Here is an 18,558-nt window from a genome sequence, read left to right as displayed (position 1 = left end):
TGAAAAATAGCAGATCTACAAGCTCATAGCGTGCCACCGAGTGGCGCGCTACGAGCTTGTAGGTCTGCTATTTTTGAAAAATCGTGAAAATATTTATTTCAGAAAACTGGAGGATTTAGAAGGATTTCTTAAAATTTTGAGGTCTGGCCTAAATGGATCAAATGATAAGGGACAATATCGGTGGCACCCAACTTTACATGGAATGTGTATCTTCAGTGATTTCAAAGGGACCAACAGCTTAGTGACACCCTGACATGCCATTTATGTTTGTACTAAATAGCCAGTGAGCTTTATCATGGGGCTTTTACTGTATGTTTATATATTGATGTGGTTTAAAGTGCTTTAGAAATAACGGCTGACATCCCCAGAAAGAGAACGGCATGCTTGACAAGTAATCCAGTCCAATGTTAAGCCATATACTGTATGACGTTCAATTCAGGTCAAATGAAGTGAGAGGTCGGGAATGTATTGCTCCTCAGTCTGTCATTGTATGCCTCTGCTGCTCCAATAATGCTGCTTTTTGTAATAGTGAATTATGCAATTAATTTTCTTATTGGTTTTACCATAATGAAAATATATTTTTGAACATTATCCTGTCAACAAAGGACAGAATAGACGAATGGAAGGGGGACGACAAACAAACAACAACTAGATTAAATTAGACCATTCATTATTGTCTGTATTGGGCTTGGTGTGTAAAAACAGAACTCCTAAAATGGAATAAAGCTTCTTTTGATCTGTGCTGATGAATAGAGAAATGGGATGAGGTCGTGTTGTTTCCATCATCTTTACTCTCCTCTTGTCCTCGGACAAGAGTGTGCTATTATTCTCAAGTGCACAGCAAAATCCAGAGTGTTATTTGGAACCATTACTGGGCCATTTTTGCACTCTCCGAGTTGAATGAACACTCTGGGTGTGGAGTGTAAACCAGAGAGAGTTGAATGAACACTCTGGGTGTGGAGTGTAAACCAGACAGTGTGTCCATTCAGACGGCTCTTCTGAGAGGCACGTCTGTCGATCTGTCCCTGAGCACAAACACACATTAAAGGTGCAGATATTTGTTTGTTAAATATATAGTAGCTGTATATATTCTGACAGTAGTCATCGCCATAGACTGGTGTGTTTGTCCAGCTGTGGTTAATCCAATCTTTTTAAGTATAATTCAACAGAAAATTCGTTTTCAGGTCGGGATACCACTTTTATCCAATCAGGAGAGAGAGAACTCACACAGGATAGAGGATAAACAAGTGAAACTCTAAGTGATGGGAAAATAACTGCATTTGATTGATTGATTGATTGATTGATTGATTGATTGATTGATTGAATGCTCAATTAGCACGATTGTTAACAATACAGGTAATAGGCTACAGTCTACAAGGTTAACTTGGGGTAAATCCCCAAGGGCTTGTTTCCATTGTGATAAGTGCAGCAATTGCTAAAGGAAAATTATGGATTTGAAAACTAAACTAAACTACCGGTAACTAAACAGCGTGTGTACTTGTTTTTAGGCAAACAGCATTCGAATGCTTCATATACAGTATATAGCGTACTTTGTTGCATGACGGTACCGTGTCACTCATTGCAAATAACGACACTGTAACGTCGCTGTCAGGCAGAAACCTTGTATCTCCATGTTGTTTAACTACTTCATCATACAGTACTACAGTGTCACATAAATGCATCTGCAAGCTCGAAACGTTTTGCTATTCTTTTTATTTGAATCCTTAAAAGTAACAGTTTTGGACATATGAGGTTTCTTTCCACCCGACAGAGACGATAAATCAGGGTAATAAAGGAAACACCCCAGAAAGTAAACGCATGAGTCATGAAACCGGTAATGACCAGATTCTCTCTTAACCCATTTTGGACTGATGTCGAATTAAAATAAGGCTTCTAAAGGCTTCTAATAGTTCTCTGAAAAACCCATGTTTCTATGTCAGTGGTGCTCAACCTTTTTCATGTCAAGGACCCCCAGAATTATCTCTATTGGGCCACGGGGGAAATATGTAGTTCCAGGGACCCCCCAGAAGCAAATATTTTAGTTAAAAATGTTCGCTCTGAAATATATATTCAATGATTTGCGCCACATTTTAACGATTTTTCAAAAATAGCAGACCTACAAGCTCGTATGAGCTTGTAGATCTTCTATTTTTCAATCGCTAAATTATAACATATTGAAACACCAAAAGGGGTTCCCGCCCAAAATGGATTAAAGCAAAATGTCCTGTGTGTCAGTCCTGGCCGATTTCCAGAAGTGGGTACAGTTTCAAAACAGAGAGAGCGTTAAATGTTCTTTGTCATGTGCAACAATAGGATTTACCGCCTGTGAAACGACCCGCCTCAAATGCAACACATGCGCTCACATGCAACACTGGACAATGCCTTTTGGACCAGGATCACTTTACAGCTGGTTTACCTGATATAGAGTTCACACACTCTACTATGGGGTCACGTCTGCTAAACAGTTGACCTTTGACAATATTGCTCTAAGTGGTTAATACATTTTTTTAATTTGTTTTATTCAAAAAAAGGGCATGCATAGAATGCATGCTGTAGTCACACAATTTCTGCAACGCTTTAATTGCGAACTGCATGGACACATACTGTAGCACAAGGATGACACCAAACAAATAAAAATTATAATATATTTTGTATTTACTCTTCAAGAATCAAAAGTTGACAAGAGCTCTGAAAAGGGACAATGAAACTGCACTATGCAAATGATGGAGTTTGATCAAGGAAACATGGCTCACTCCCAAGACAGAATTAGATAATTGTTCAATACAACAGTTGTTACTATATGATTTTTATTTAAGATCAGGCTTTCACTATTCTTTAGTCTAATTTGCCTTAATTTTGGATAGCACAGTAGAGACAGACATACAGGAAACAGAGACAGGGAATGACTCGTACCAACGGTAGTCGGGCTCAGGAATCTAACTTGCGGTTTGGTGTCAGGTTTTATTAGAGCCTATACAATTATAATTATAATTAAACACTAGGCCATCAGCGGCTCTACACAGTATACATTTTGATTGATTTATACTCTGTCATTTGACAGTGTAACATTGTGTATATCTTGTTACAACACCTCGTCTTTTAAATTCAACCCGGTGTCCCTATTTTGGGACATTTATTTACTATAGTTTCTATAGCTCAGGGGCACTTAACCCGACCTTAACATCTCCATCCCTCAGCTATCAGCTGTTTCTATAGCTCAGGGGCACTTAACCCGACCTTAACATGTCCATCCCTCAGCTATCAGCTGGATTTCCTCTTAACCCGACCTTAACATGTCCATCCCTCAGCTATCAGCTGGATTTCCTCTTAACCCGACCTTAACATCTCCATCCCTCAGCTATCAACTGGATTAACCCGACCTTAACATCTCCATCCCTCAGCTATCAACTGGATTTAACCCGACCTTACCATCTCCATCCCTCAGCTATCAGCTGGATTTCCTCTGGCAGGATCAATAAAGGACTACCAGTTCAACATCCCTTTACTTTGAAGCCTTGGAGGTCCTTTTTTACACTCACAGAATTTAAACCATTTTCCAACGTACATATATTTATTGAAGATTATATGAATGCATGTATTCACTGGTGTACATTTATACTTCCATACATATTGGTAGAATTATGTCACATTATTACATGGCTTGGTTGAATGCTTGATTCTGATTGGTCAATCGCTTAATTCAGCGGTGAATTATGTGTCGATAATGACCGCTCCGCTGTATAACTGACCGCTGCCTAATCAAACCCTCTGAGCACCAGCTGCGCGGCTGCGCCCCGCTTGATTTACTGCTGTTTCCAACATGACAGCCATGTAAACACACACACACACACTAGTGACACACAATGTAATTTACAGCTAAACATTGCTCTTAAAAATGTTTTTGAAAACATTTGAGCGAGAAATAGACGAAGCAGGACCCGAAAATGGATTCTATTTGATCAACTCACTTCCTTGTTTTCCGACAGTGCTCCAGCCCTGCAGCTGCAGACGCAGCCAGCGCGAACTTATGGAATACTTTTTTTGTTGTGTTTTGGGTCAATGTATTAATTTATGTTAGTTAGCCATGTAATAAGCGGGATAATATCTGGCTAGGTGGTCATTGTCGGGAGATAATTCACCGACAGGGAGTTTAACCACCGAGGCGAAGCCGAGGTGGTTACACTCCCTGAAGGTGATATTATCCCTTACTTAACTCAGACAGATGCTCTGAGATCAGCAGGTAATAGACCCAGGTCTATTTATTTCTCATTATCTTATTAGTATCTCTACTCTATCTGTACCTGTATCTATCCTGTGTTTCATGCTTACTGGTGTTGCTACTACTGCTGTATGACACCTGCATTCCCCATGGAAATCATCAATAAAGGTTTATCGTATCTTATGACTTATGGTGTGGGCTGTGAACTATATGGAAGAGGACACCATGGCTATTGCTATTGTGTGAGTAAAACAACAAAAGAGAGACTAATATCCAGAGCTTTACATGTCCTAGATTTATTTTAATAAACCAAATCCCTAAAACCTTTAGACTGGAGGAAGCATACCAGACAATGCTCAATCATTATAGCCTGAGTTCTCTCACTTCTCTTAAAGATATTTATACGGTAAGAATGCTTCTACATAAATCGTTTAACCATGCATTCTTATTCTGTATATTTCTACCACTATAGAGCACAGCAGTGGGTGTGGTTTTCTGGACCCAATGAAAACTCTCCAATTCAATTTTCCCATAGAGATTTACAAAAACATTGGTCTAGAATCAAGCCATCCAGTATCCTGGTGAATCATTCATGACCATAAAAACCTTTGATTCTGTGAGAAAATAACAACAACTCTCTAGTCACCAGGTTTTATGTTTGAGGGGCGCCAGCCCCTCCTATATTCAGCTATAATGTAGATTTTCGTCTTACACAAACATTAAATTCCCAATGACAATGAATGGAGAATTTACGTCATATGTGGACGAGCAAATCGGCTGTTTTAGTCTTACACAACAAAAATCCCATTGACAATGAATGGATGATGTACAATGATAAGAGCGCCCCTCATTTCACTCAGGTGTGATTTTTCAGAATGTAATTTGCTGTGCTTCTGTGTGCAGGCAGGGTGTTTCTGAAACTGCTCAGTTATTCATTCCATGGGTAAATTAAATGAAATAATATATTAAATACAAAAAAATCACACCCGTGTGAAGGGAGGGGCGCTAATATATTAAAGTCTAACTCTAACTCATGTTGCTATGATTAGGTGATATAATGGTGATGTAAAACAAACACAGGACAAAAATAGCCGATTTGCTCGTCTACATCTCTCTTTCTATCTATAAATGCACCAAGTCTCTGTCTGTCTGTATGTTTGTCTGTCTGTGTGTAATCAAATTCGACACACACGTTCCACACCACCGCAGGGGGTGCAGTAGCCGGTGTCGAGTCGGTCGGAACCACGGTTGTCCAGAAACCGCCCCAAAAAGGCCTCTGCCCAGGGTCCATATATGTCCATATATATGACATCTGCACCGCTCTAGTATAGCACCAAGTCTCTGTTTGTGTGTAATCCACGTAACTCGGGAACCGTTTGCCCCACCGACTTCAAATTCGACACACGCGTTCCACGTCACCACAGGGGGTGCAGTGTCGAGTCCGGCGGGCCCACGGTTTGGGCATGCCTGACAAAGAACTCCATATATGGGCATAACAGGGACACAGACATAATATCTGGGTGGGGCATGCATTTCCAACTTGCATCGTTCCAAGTATAGGCCAGTGCCCAACGGGAACCGCTGTAGAGGCTCCAACGCATCATATCTGGGTGGGGCATGCATTTCCAACTTGCATCGTTCCAAGTAGGCCACTGCCCAACGGGCCTGAGAGGCCTCACAGGCACCGCTCTAGTGAGTCGTGACGTAAATTCTCCATTCATTGTCAATGGGAACGTAATGTTTGTGTGTAAGACAGAAATCTACACTATAGCTGAATATACTGTAGGAGGAGCTAGCACCCCTCAAAAAAGAAAAAGAGAGAACATACATCTTTCAAAAAGTGCCCCTAGTATAATTCAAGAAAAATACATACATCAATTATAATCCAGCAAGATTAGGCAAATTTGTGAAACTGTAATAAAGTTGCCAATGCCAATAATACAAGTATACAACATAGGATATTATTTTGTATTATGACTCAAAAAAGGCTGATCTATAAGTTGACAACATGTTACATAGCATCCTGAATTTCTTTTTAAAACATATGCCATTGTCATAGGAACACCAGGGTGCAAGTGATCAACACACACTCATGCACCTCCAGGTTCACTTGACATCACTTCACATCACATTGCTCTAACATTATGAGCCTTTCTGTCCATTCATTGTTGGTATAAAATCCCAGATGAAGTCTGGAAGGGAAAGGCATCTTTTTATGATACATACCCTTTGTACCTTATTAAAGTCCCTGAAGTTTCCTGGCAGTGCAACTTTCATCTATAACACTAGCCTGGCATGGCATGCCTTTACCCTAATGTCCCTGTTTGCACTGTGAGATTCTTATCTGAGGACAATGTGCCAATCCGACTGGCTTTGATGGTAGTTGGCTGACAATGACAATAACACATTAAGCACTTAAACCCCAGCATCCGTATTCTGGAGAAAACTTTATAATGACAGATCTACAAGTTCACAATACTTCACAACGCGGCACCTTGTGAGCTTGTAGATCGGCTATTTTCAGCTAAGTTATTTAGTGCGGGGCGAAAACAGTCCCTTAGGAACTCCTGTCAACCAAGCAGAGGGCTGAATAAGAGTGGTTTACCGGTCCAGAAATTGCGTGCACTCTCAGGGTGTCCAGTCTCAATATCTTATTCTTATCTCTCAACACTCTCAATTACATGTACCTATCATGTGTTTCACACTTAATGTTGCTGCTATGACACCTGATTTTCCCTGCAGTCAGTTCGTCCGTCCGTCCGTCCGTCCGTCCGTCCATCGCTATACCTATCTATCTTCAAATATATACCCGCCCTTCAAGCAAGCTAGCTTGCATTGTTCTAAACGAGACAAAAGTTTCCTCAGATTTACTCATGTTCCAAGACAGACAAAAGTCCAAGAATATGCATGAACACACGCACGCACGCACGCACGCACGCACGCACGCACGCACCCACACACACACACTGAGTCACACACCTCAGTTGAACTATAGAGATTCCGCTGGGATGGCCATGCAGGATTAGAGTGACAATGCTCCAAGCATGGAGCTGATGTCAGATCAGAAACAAACTGATGGTATCGGCCAACTTGACACCACTGACCTACAATAACCTAATACACACCAGAGGACCAGGGTCCATTTATTACACTGTCAGAGACAGAGTTCAGTTAACACTCTGTATTTTCACTGTGCAGGGTGGGTCCTGCTCTCACCTTCCACACACATGGATTGTTTTGGTTCTAAACCCCGGAGCATACATGGGCCTGGAAGTGGGAAGGAACCCCGACTAGTGAATAGAACGTCAGTTGCATTGGACACAGATCTCCCTCCTCCCCCATGGCCTTGGATGACAACACCTGGAGATATAAGTGACCAGAGAGGCGGTCGTAGTCCCAGTCCATCATCTGACCTTCACTCAGTGTGACATCCAGGTTCTTCTCTGTCCCAGGCTGGACCCTGCTGCCGGAGCCTTCCTTTTCAACGTGTATCCATTGGAACGTTCACAGTGAGTGGACTCTCAGCAAACTTCTGTTTTTTGGGGGTTTTCTTCTTTTCTTTTTCCCTCCTTTCCTTTTCTTTTTTGTTACAGCTTGGTTTGCATGTGCTAATCCAGTCCAAATGTATCTGTTGTTAATGTAATAATAATACTAATACTTAGGCCTATATACTCACCTGGGTTATTCTGTGACCTAGCTGGCCTTCTATTGCCTGTCACTTGTAAAGGCTCCATATAATGCAGACCTCTTATCGTTTTCTTCTAAATCATTTGGGGGTACAATGCATTCCCAATTTGACGCTTCTTTGTGGCATACATAGATATTTAAATGATGTTCTAAGTGTAACTTAATTCACCGTGATAAATAACCATAGGGCTTGTTGGCAGTTCAGATTTTATTGTATTTATTTTGTATTAATCTCTGTTATTTTTTATTCATGATGATGATCAATGATCAATGATCAATGATCAATGATCAATGATCAATGATGATGATGTTGATTGATATTGATTGACGTTGATTAATGTGGTATACAATACAGAGATGAATCTTTATTATGGCCTATATATATGTATTTCAATATCAATCACATTGAAGTGGAATTGTCGAATGGACATGGGCAGGCATGTAAATGGTAACATGGTGCATTATAGCACTTTTATGCAAAGCACTTTACAATGTGCATTACATAACACTAACACATGGACAGTGGAGGAAACCAAGCAAGGCACCAACCTGCTCAGAGGGAGCAGTTAGGGGTGAAGTGTCTTCCTCAAGGACACTGCCGTGGATCGAATTAAGAAGCTTCCGATTCCCAAGCTGCTGCTCTACGTCCTGAGCCACTGCCGTCCCAGGTGTCACAAAATGCAACAACAAGGTCACTGTAACACGTTGATGGCAGTTGTTATGGAATCTATATATATTCTTTCCCCCGTAAATTAACACCCTACTTGATCATCCTACACTACAGCGTCACACAAAGCATCAAAAGTAGCAGATCTGCAAGCTCGAAACGTGCCAATCTGCTGCTTTTGCTATTTATTTTTTGTTTGGACATGTGAGGTTTCCACCTGACAGAGAAGAAATTACCTTTCAGCAGATGACTGGCCACTGCATGCTACTGTACATCAAACCAAGCTGGCCCACAATGCCTCTGACTGTATCATGCAGAATGGTCCATTTTACAAGGATACCATTGTTGGATTGTAATTAGTAATGCATTAATGTGTCGATCACTGTAATGCTGCAGCTGGTAAAGGTGGAGCTGATTTGAATTACTTTGCTGCTGGCTCGATTAAGCCATCATACATCTTAATAATTATGTTTAAGCCGAATGGCTGCCGTGTTAAGTGGTCAGATGGGTGTGCTGTGTGCATTTTCAGAGCATGTTTATTTAATGATCAATCTGTGCTCTGATCTCGTGCTCTGAAAATAGCCCATCTAGGCCTACAAGCTGTAGTGCTGCAAAGCCTGCAATGCGTTGTGACCTTGTATATTGTTACAGTGTGAGTGCGACTCAGGAGGAGATGTAGGACCCAAAACAATGCAAAACAGACAGTCAAGAGGCAAATTAATCCACTGTGATTTATTCTCCAAAACACAGGGAACGCTATAGGCTAGGAGAACATAACTAGGACTGAACACAGAACACTATAACAATATCTAAGATCTAGTGGCACTGTATGGCAGGGAAGAGACTGATGGGTTTAAATAGACACAGGTGACACTCAAAGACAATCAACAGATGGATTGGCTGGGAGACTAACAGGACACAGGTGGAGAAAACTAGTAATCACAGGGAGGGAGGTGCATGAGACAAGACAGTAACAGTAACTAGACATAAAAGTATACACAGACAGATCATGACAGTAGATTAGTTATTTTATGATTAAAGAGTATTTGAAAGGGGTAAAACTATCAATAGAATACATGTTCAAAACCATTACAATTTTAAATATATGTTAAAGCCTCAATTTAGCTGTTTGTAGAACAACAAAAAACATATGTGAAAAACAAAAACAAACAGCAGGTTTAGCACTTTAGACTAGAGTAATATAGGCTACTAAAGCATCATGATTATACACATTGTGCTATAATTATTTAGGGAACAGAGTGCTGACATTTTATTTTTGCTTCATCCCATGCATGCTCACAACTTACAAGCATCTCTTTCATGCAGGTATCCTGTGTCTTGTGAGATGAGATCTGCGGCGTGCATGCTGGTTCTCATGGGGTTCCTGTGTCTCAGGGGGAGGGTGCAGACTAGTCAGAGCTTCGCTGTGGACTTCCTGCCGACGGCAGGTAAACTGTCAACTATTATTAGTCAGTATTTGAAACCCATGAAACTCTATTGTACTAGTCCTGTCTCCTCTCGTGACCCCATGCACATAAGCCTGCATGTCCTTGTAGTGTCCATAGACCATGGTTGTGTCAGTGTCGTCGTTGCTTAATTTTGTTGCAGTTATGAGTATGGCGGTGGTGTGCCTCCAGTGCTGACATTGATTTAATTTAAAGTCTTTGGGTGGGGAAAGGATGAAGAAAATATGTTTGGTGCTTGTATGAAAACGCTTTCCTCTTGCTTGCACTGGTGCGCTAAACAGTTTCATCTTGCTGCCACTTGGAGTCTCAAATTTACACAAAGTGTGAAAACTCTCCAAGCTACATTTTATAATTTTGCTTGCTTTTGTGTAATTTATAGATAAACATTACACAGGCTATGTCTATACTGTGCATTCATCAACCTCGATCTCTCTCCTCCCTCCCTCACATCCACCTGCAGCTCCCCCATATCAGGGGGAGCTGCCATGCAAGGACACGTTTGACTGTGACTGCGTGTTCCACCGCCAGCGGGGCTGCTGCTGTGTTAATGGGCAGTTCAACGAGCTGAGGGCGATCACCTTCAACAGGCTGCACAGTCTGTGGAGGGCACTGGACACGCTGAGCGACAGCGTGGAGGAAGTCATAGGTACATGTCCACCACTGGAACAAAGTACACATGGCTGCCATCCATATAGTCTCTATGACTGACAGAGTTGATTTGTGTTAACTAGAAGCGTAGTGTCCATTGGGCCACTCAGACACAGGCCCAGTCTAGCTTCTGAAAGAAGTGGGTGAGAAAAGAAACCTGTCGGCCGGTGTTGCCATATCCTGTGTCTACTGTAGGTGAGACATGACCTTCAAAATGTCTCAATAGAAGAGGGAGACAAAATGCAGTTCTATTGTAATAACATACTCTAGTCTACCATACAGATTATATTGGATTAACATACTCTACCATACAGATTAGACACAATCACATTTTATTCATTCAACAAAAGTTATATAATGCCACTAAATGATATAATACGTTGGTTCCATTGATCCAAGCTGGAACACAATTGATTATTTGATCTTTAAGATAAACATGAAAACACAACCATTTCATCTGCTGCCGTGTTATGTGGTCAGATAGGTGTGCCATGAGGACGCTTTTGAGATGTTCAAGTGGTATTCCCCTACCTAATCCCCCTTTTTTACCTTTACTTCTACAGTTTTTAGCAAGTTTGTTCCTAATACAATTGTATTTTGTTTTCCGTTTTGTAAAGCGTACTCAGAAAAGCACTATATAAATTGTATCAATCAAACTCTTTGTTAACATCCGTCTCTCTGACACTACAGGTGACACTCATGTGTCATTCACAGCCTCCTTCAACCTCAGCACCAGCTGCTTTGGATCGTTCAGCACCAACGTCACTATTCCCTACAACGTCATCTCTCTCAACCACGGGAACGGCTACAACCCAGCGTTAGGTAAGAGCTCACTGCACAGGTGCCGTCGAATGGTCAACGCAGTAAAGAGGATTTCCTATGACACTATATGGCATATTTGGAGTCCTATTAGTACTAGTGGTTCTCTAATGTTTTATTTGGAGGACTCCTTAACTCTGGCAGTGTACAAATGGACCAATAATGGTCCATTAGAACACTCTGAGTTTAAGACCTGTTATGGTCATTCAGGGCTATGTGTTTCTGGTAATATTACTGTAGGCCTATTGTCCACTCATTTTGTATGTCCGTGACAAAAAAAAGATAATTATACTGACAAAATGTCCACCACAAGCCAGCATTGCGATGCACCCTGACCCCCTCTAAACTCTGACCCCTCTCGCAGGTATCTTCACGGCACCCCGCTCGGGCCTGTACTTCTTCTCGTTCACGACGTACTCCAACGTGGGCGTGGCCGGGGAGAGGCTGTACTACCAGGCGCAGCTGGTGAGGAACGGCGAGGTGATGGCGAGTGCCTGGGAGGACAACCACGAGGACTCCGAGGACAGTGGCTCGCAGACCGTCATACTGTCCCTGGACAGAGGGGGGCAGGTGTACGTGCAGCTCATGTACGGAAGACGGCTGTGTGACAACCGCAGCCTCAGCACCTTCTCCGGTTACCTGATCTACGCCCACGATCCCTAGTATACTAGCCCCGTTCGGGACATCACCCTCCTCCACGCTATAGCTCCGAGTCCAGGTCACGCTTCGTAAGGGCGCCGGCAGAGTGTGACATGGGTCAACAGTACAGATTTTAGTTTTTTTTTGCAAATCGTATCCTAAAAGTAAAGGTATAGTCATCCCTAACACACATACACATCCCTGACACATGCAGCACAGCGGTTCAGTAACCCACTCAAGGACCTCCAGGGGTCCTTGAGTGGTTTCCACGGGAGTCCTCAGCTAAATCTGTTGACCACTTGAACCACAGCATCCATATTCTGGGGTAAAAAAATAGCCCATCTACAAACTCACACGTGTTGTGAGACACATGCACGCACACGCACAACTTACCTATATGCACCCATTTCTGCTCATATTGCATTTTTCTTCTCATTGATGCTTGAATCACAAACTGCTATCACTAAACCAGCTGTTATCAATTTTATTTTTTACTCACATGCTCAAAATAGGGATGCCAGGTTGAAAACTGCAAACACCAGCAGAGGGCGTTATTACTCCTCCTATATAATCTTGATTTAACCTGGAGCTGTGACTGTGAGTAACATACTTTTTGCTTTGGTGATTTTAAAAACAGGATCAAACTAAATACTCTCCAATCAAAATCAGCACAGTTAGATTTTGATGTACTCAGTCAGATACATTGTCCACAATGCCACATACTACAGGAGCGACAACAACAATCTGGTAGGGTACCACCCACTTTTTCAACAAACATGGGACAATCTCATTCTACTACTCTGTCACCAATATGTGGAATGGTCTGACACATCCCTTAAAATGTGGATCACTGGCTTCTTTCAAAACATACATTAATGGTTTGTATTTGTCGATGATGACTGTGTTATTCTTTTGCCATGTAGGCCTATTGATTAATTGAATAGTACCTAGTATGACTTTTTGTGTTATCCATTTAGCCTAAATGTCTATGGCATACCTTGTGTGTGTGTTTCTTTTGTCAAATAAAGTATTTAATAAAAGAATAAAAAAGTCTTCCCTCTCCGGCTATCACAGCTATGAACAAGGAGCTATAACTGCCAGTTCAAATGTAACCTTGCGTCACCAGACCAGAAAGCCTGGTCTGTGCCTTGTGTTGCTTATCACCCGTGTGATCCGGTCTAGACCGGATGATAAAAACAAAAACTATCTTATTCCGGTTTGGGGATTCCGTCGCTTTGTTTTAGTCCCCCCTGTTTGTTTTTAGTCTTGCCAGTCACTCGTTGGAATACATTATAGATATACCAAACTAACTATTCCAAGCAGTGGTCTACTTGAAGAAACTTGTCAGATTCATACACCACATCAAGGCCTTTATTAGGTAGGCTAGGCCCTAAAGTTATGATGCCCTTGATCATGGGTTTGAGGGTTCCTGTCTGACTACAAACCAGTGACTACAACATGACGTAAAATATCATCCACTCCCAACCGGATCATAAACCCGGAATGGAATACCTCCCAGTCCCAAGCTAGTTGAAATGTATTCACACCGCCACCTTGTGCTCGGGAGAGTATCACACTTTACAATCCAAATCCCATACAGAGACGCAGTCACACGCACGCACGCACGCACGCACGCACGCACGCACGCACGCACGCACGCACGCACGCACGCACGCACACACACACACACACACACACTAAAATGCACTGATCAGCGATTTCCCGGTTCCCTATTCTCTTCGCTCCTCATGTTCTGTATCTCGCCAGGTTAAAAGTGTATAACTCCCTCTGCCTCAGATTATTCATAATCGAACACGCAGTGCTTGGAAACTGTATTTGATTTAGAAACCAAATCACACACTTTATTGATCATTTACAGCAGGCAAGAATCAATTATTCCATCAATATTCCAAACACTTTCGTGGTTGACTGACACATTCCCATGTTACAGGTTTTTTTTTACGGTTAAATAAATACATTTGTTAAATATTATTAACAAAAGTTAATCACAATTTACTGGAAGTTAAATTCATCAATTACATTAAATTCAACAAACTGAAACTGATCACAGCAACCAATAGGTTTATTATTTTTTCTCCAAAAACAATAGTGAAAATCTACAATCACCATGTTATGGCAGAAAACTACGTCATTTTCACATTTCTGATGGTGTCCCTCAAAGCAGCGATCACCCCTTCCATCCCTGTTATTTCAAACAGGCTGTCTGGGAACGCTTCATTCCTGCATTTGGGGCAGTTTGGCGTGTTTCTCGTCCACTGGGTCACACAGACCCGACAGCCAATGAGACTGCGGCAGCATGGTCCAACCACTGGGTTCTGCATCACATCTGCAACATTCACAAACATTGTTCAGGACAGTGGTTCTCAAACCTTTCTTTAATTTCAAGGATGCATTATGAAATCTATGAAGCCATCAAAACCACAGCATCACTTGGAGACGGTTAAAAACATGTGGAATCTTTCCAAAATGCAGCCAACAGACAGACAGAAAGACAAATATGGTGATCTAGCTTTAGAATCCTAAAAAGAAAAGTCCATGGTCTGAAAACGTTAAACATACTGTATCTGTCCCTTACAGGTCTGTAACTCTGAGAGTGAACAAATGTAACCAAATTAACCCGTAGGGGTCATTTGATTACATGTGTACACTAGTTAAACACTTGAGGATTTTATAGTGTATCCCAGATCCCAGAGATAAGACATTTTATTATAAATGGGCATTCATGGTCTAATGGTCATATCAATCTCAATGGCCTTGGACAAGAAAAGAGAACTAGATTAGAGAATATAATGAGTTACTAACCTCTGCATATGATGCACAGAAATGTAGACCTCACATTGGACAGCTGGTGGTCAGTCAGGGTGATAGAGTTGACTTTCTGGCCAAGATGCTGTAGGTCTGTATGTACTGCTGGCAGCAATGGTTCCAGCTCTGGTACCGTTGGTTCCAGCTCTTCAACCTTTTCAAGAGTATTATCATCTGAGCCACTGGGGAAAAGAAAGAAAGAAAAAACATGAGCTTGAGACAAAACTTCACCTAAATTCAATCAAATCATGAATATGACTTGAAGTAGGCCTACCCTAATGGCCTGATTCAGATTACGTTTGTTTCCAATACAAATATCCTAAAAAACAGGGTCGTATTATAAAAGGGGACTAAACAATTTGACATTCAGCGATTATAATAGTCGATCTACACATCTTGTCGGCCTTCAGATCAAGAACTGAGCCTTGCATTAAAAACAGAACACTATACTGTAGTACTCGGGTAGTGGTAAAGTGCCTGTGGTTCAAATCCACCGTGGTGCATCCGGCTTTGTCGAGCGTGATATCTCACATTTCATATTTCACAGCAGTGAAATGTGTGTGGGGATGAATCAATTGGCATATTGACTACATTGGGGAGAAAAGGGTAAATAAAAAGCAAAACAAACAAACAAATAAATTAGAACTTCTTACCCCATCTTCCGCCTCCTCATCAACTCTTGGTAGGAACTCTCACACAGGGCAGCAATCTTTCTGCCATTTAACCTCCAAAACCCTACACCTAAAGAGATTATCTATTATTAGACCAATAGACCATATCAAAAAGTGTACTCTAAAGTACTCTAAACAAACGTATGTAATGTAATATCCTCAAAGTGTATAGACTTGGCTGGAACACAATTCATGTTGTGACTTGTAATTGCTCTAAACAAACATTACAAATCCCATAGACTTGGCTGCCATATGACGTAATCTTCAATCAAAAGTCATGCCTTGACCACCAAAATATTATATAAGTGTATAATATAATAATAATATATAAGTTAAACAACAAATTCAATATGTTAGCTAATTCGACAAGTCCAGGACAAGAATTGATATACAAAGGATATTACAGTAAAAAACCCAACTGTGTAATTTTAGATTTTAGTTGGCTAGTCAAAAATAGCAGATATAAAAGCTCACATCACATCACTTCGAGCTAGCACATCTGCTATGTTTTTGAACATTTTACAAAAACCTTGAAAATGTGACTGAGAACTACTGATTTAGAAGGCATTTTGTAGAATCTACAATGTCTTACAATATTACATACCGGTTGTCCTGCTCCCTTGTCCATCGCATAGGACCACATCTTCATGTCCTATTGATATTATGTTCCTTTTGAGAGAGAGAGAGAGAGAGAGAGAGAGAGAGAGAGAGAGAGAGAGAGAGAGAGAGAGAGAGAGAGATAGAGAGAGATAGAGAGAGAGAGAGAGAGAGAGAGAGAGAGAGAGAGATCACATCACAACACATCACATCACATCACATCACATCACATCACATCACATCACACACACACACACACACACACACACACACACACACACACACACACACACACACACACACACACACACACACACACACACACACACACACACACACACACACACACACACACACACACACACACACACACACACACACACACATTGATTTAGGTAAAGTACAAACCTTGACCTGGTTTGGACTGCAGGTCCTCCATGGCCAGCAGAAGCTGCAGACCTGACGAGAGAGGGCTTGGATGGAGGGTTGACAGGCCGGCTGGCAGGCGATAAGGAGTAGGACAGTGTAGGGGCGCCTGGGAGACGAGCCAGTCGGAATAACACACGGATGGCATATACAGAGATGAAAGTAATTAGTGTGGTTGTCTAACAGGGCAACCAGACTATAGTAATTGCCCGACTTTGGTTATAGCTAGCATTCCTTACTTCACAGGAATCCAATGAGATGAATGCATAATATATCTACCCTTCCTTCACCCACCTGTGCATGTGCTAGGAATCATCGTCAGCATATCTTTCCACTTAAATGACTCAAACTCCTGCCTTCCCAGCTCCTCCAGTGTGTTCAGGATATGTTCTCTAAGAGTCTCCATGGTTGATTTCTGGTACAAAAAAAGAGAATGTTCAGCCCAATTTAAACTTAGGCTATTTGAAAATAGAAGATCTACAAGCTCACAACACGCCACGATACAAAGTGTTGTGAGGTTGTAGAGCTATTAAACATATTTGACTATTAATAATGTAAATCTGAGGAGTAACTCTAAAGCTATCAAATAAATACAGTTACAAATAAATTACAATATTTGCATTTTGAGATGTAGTGGAGTATAAGTATTAGGTAGGCTACATTTACTCCAGTACAGTACTGGAGCAAATGTCTTTAGTTACTTTCCACCAGTAGTAATATTCCCCCAACCCACTACAAAGCAATTGAACTTACATGCTGTTGCCTCCCTGGTCATCCGATGTGGTCTCCAATACTCTAATAAGTAGAAGTACAAAAAAATGTTAGAGTAAAAGTATAGAAGTCAAAGTATAATTTCAAATAAAGTATATACAGTGTAAATGTCACATGTGAACTCCACACTAACAGACAGCAATGTAAATGATCTCCACCTCAAACAAGCTTTATAAGAGTGAGAGGGGGAGACAGAGAGAGGGAGGTGACTAGCCTCGCGTTGCGATACTAATAGGGGCATATATGCAATAGGGGCGGGTTTAGTGTGGCTGCGCCAGGCTAGGAGGTGACAATGATGATTGATTGAGTTAAATGATCAAAGTCATCTTTAATCAAGAACAAGAGCATTCATTGTAGTGCCAGTGGATGGTTAGTACGGTAACTACATTTACTCAAGTGCTGTACTTTTAATGTACTTTTACTTTACTTGAGTATTTCAATGCCTTATACATACTTTCTACTAAGAGGCCTAATGTTGTATGTTTTACTACATTATTTGACAGCTTTAGTTACGAGTTCTCACATATTTAGATTTAATCATCAATGAAATGATTAATCAAAAAAATCACACCCGTGTGAAGAGAGAGGCACTCTCATCAACATACATCATCTCATTCCGGCCAATCACAATTTGTGTCCTCACCTTTGTCTTCAATGTTTGTGTTTTGCAAACTTGGAAATAAATACTAAATATTAAAAAGAGAGAATTATTTCCCCATGCTCCCCCACCATACACAGGACCCCTCCCACAGCCCATCAAAGTCTCTAGATTGTCCACTGTCCTGTAATAGGCATGTTGAACCCTGAGGCGGGCTGCCACCAGTCGTTGCATCACTTGCACAGGGTCTACAGACCCCAACCCCCGGATTTTGTTTTTCCTGCTAATCCAGATGGCCAGTTTAGCCACCCCTGACATAAAGTTCATAAGCACATGGACACTTTTCTTCTTGACAGAGTATTTTGGACCAAATAACTTGTGCGTTCGTGAGCATGTTCGGGGGGGGGGGGGGGGGGGCTCAGTTCCAGTAATAAGCAGGTATTATTTATTCATCGTCTGTTGATGAGAGACTAGCCAATAAGACAAGACAATGAGACAATATGCCAGTGGGTTCAGAACTCTGT

General features: G+C 41.4%; 2 protein-coding genes across 2 annotated transcripts; one reads left to right on the top strand and one right to left on the bottom strand.

Annotated features, from left to right (window-relative positions):
- Positions 1-9,524: 9,524 nt before the first annotated feature.
- LOC306921120 (complement C1q and tumor necrosis factor-related protein 9B-like) lies at positions 9,525-13,197 on the top strand. Its single transcript, XM_079498233.1, has 5 exons — positions 9,525-9,565; positions 9,900-10,021; positions 10,500-10,685; positions 11,378-11,509; positions 11,871-13,197. The coding sequence occupies exons 2-5, from the start codon at positions 9,919-9,921 to the stop codon at positions 12,167-12,169; spliced, it is 720 nt and encodes a 239-aa protein (XP_079354359.1). The 5' UTR covers positions 9,525-9,565; positions 9,900-9,918; the 3' UTR covers positions 12,170-13,197.
- A 1,092-nt stretch (positions 13,198-14,289) lies between these two features.
- LOC306921189 (uncharacterized protein) lies at positions 14,290-17,071 on the bottom strand (the record flags this gene model as incomplete). Its single annotated transcript, XM_079498302.1, has 6 exons — positions 14,290-14,492; positions 14,969-15,153; positions 15,625-15,712; positions 16,247-16,311; positions 16,648-16,774; positions 16,960-17,071. The coding sequence occupies 6 exons, from the start codon at positions 17,069-17,071 to the stop codon at positions 14,290-14,292; spliced, it is 780 nt and encodes a 259-aa protein (XP_079354428.1).
- Between the last annotated feature and the right edge of the window lie 1,487 nt (positions 17,072-18,558).

The sequence above is a fragment of the Electrona antarctica genome (assembly GCF_951216825.1).
Source record: "Electrona antarctica genome assembly, chromosome: 4".
NCBI classification, from domain to species: domain Eukaryota; kingdom Metazoa; phylum Chordata; class Actinopteri; order Myctophiformes; family Myctophidae; genus Electrona; species Electrona antarctica.
The sequence above is the reverse complement of the archived record's forward strand: the minus strand, read 5'-3'. Positions and strand labels throughout refer to the sequence as shown.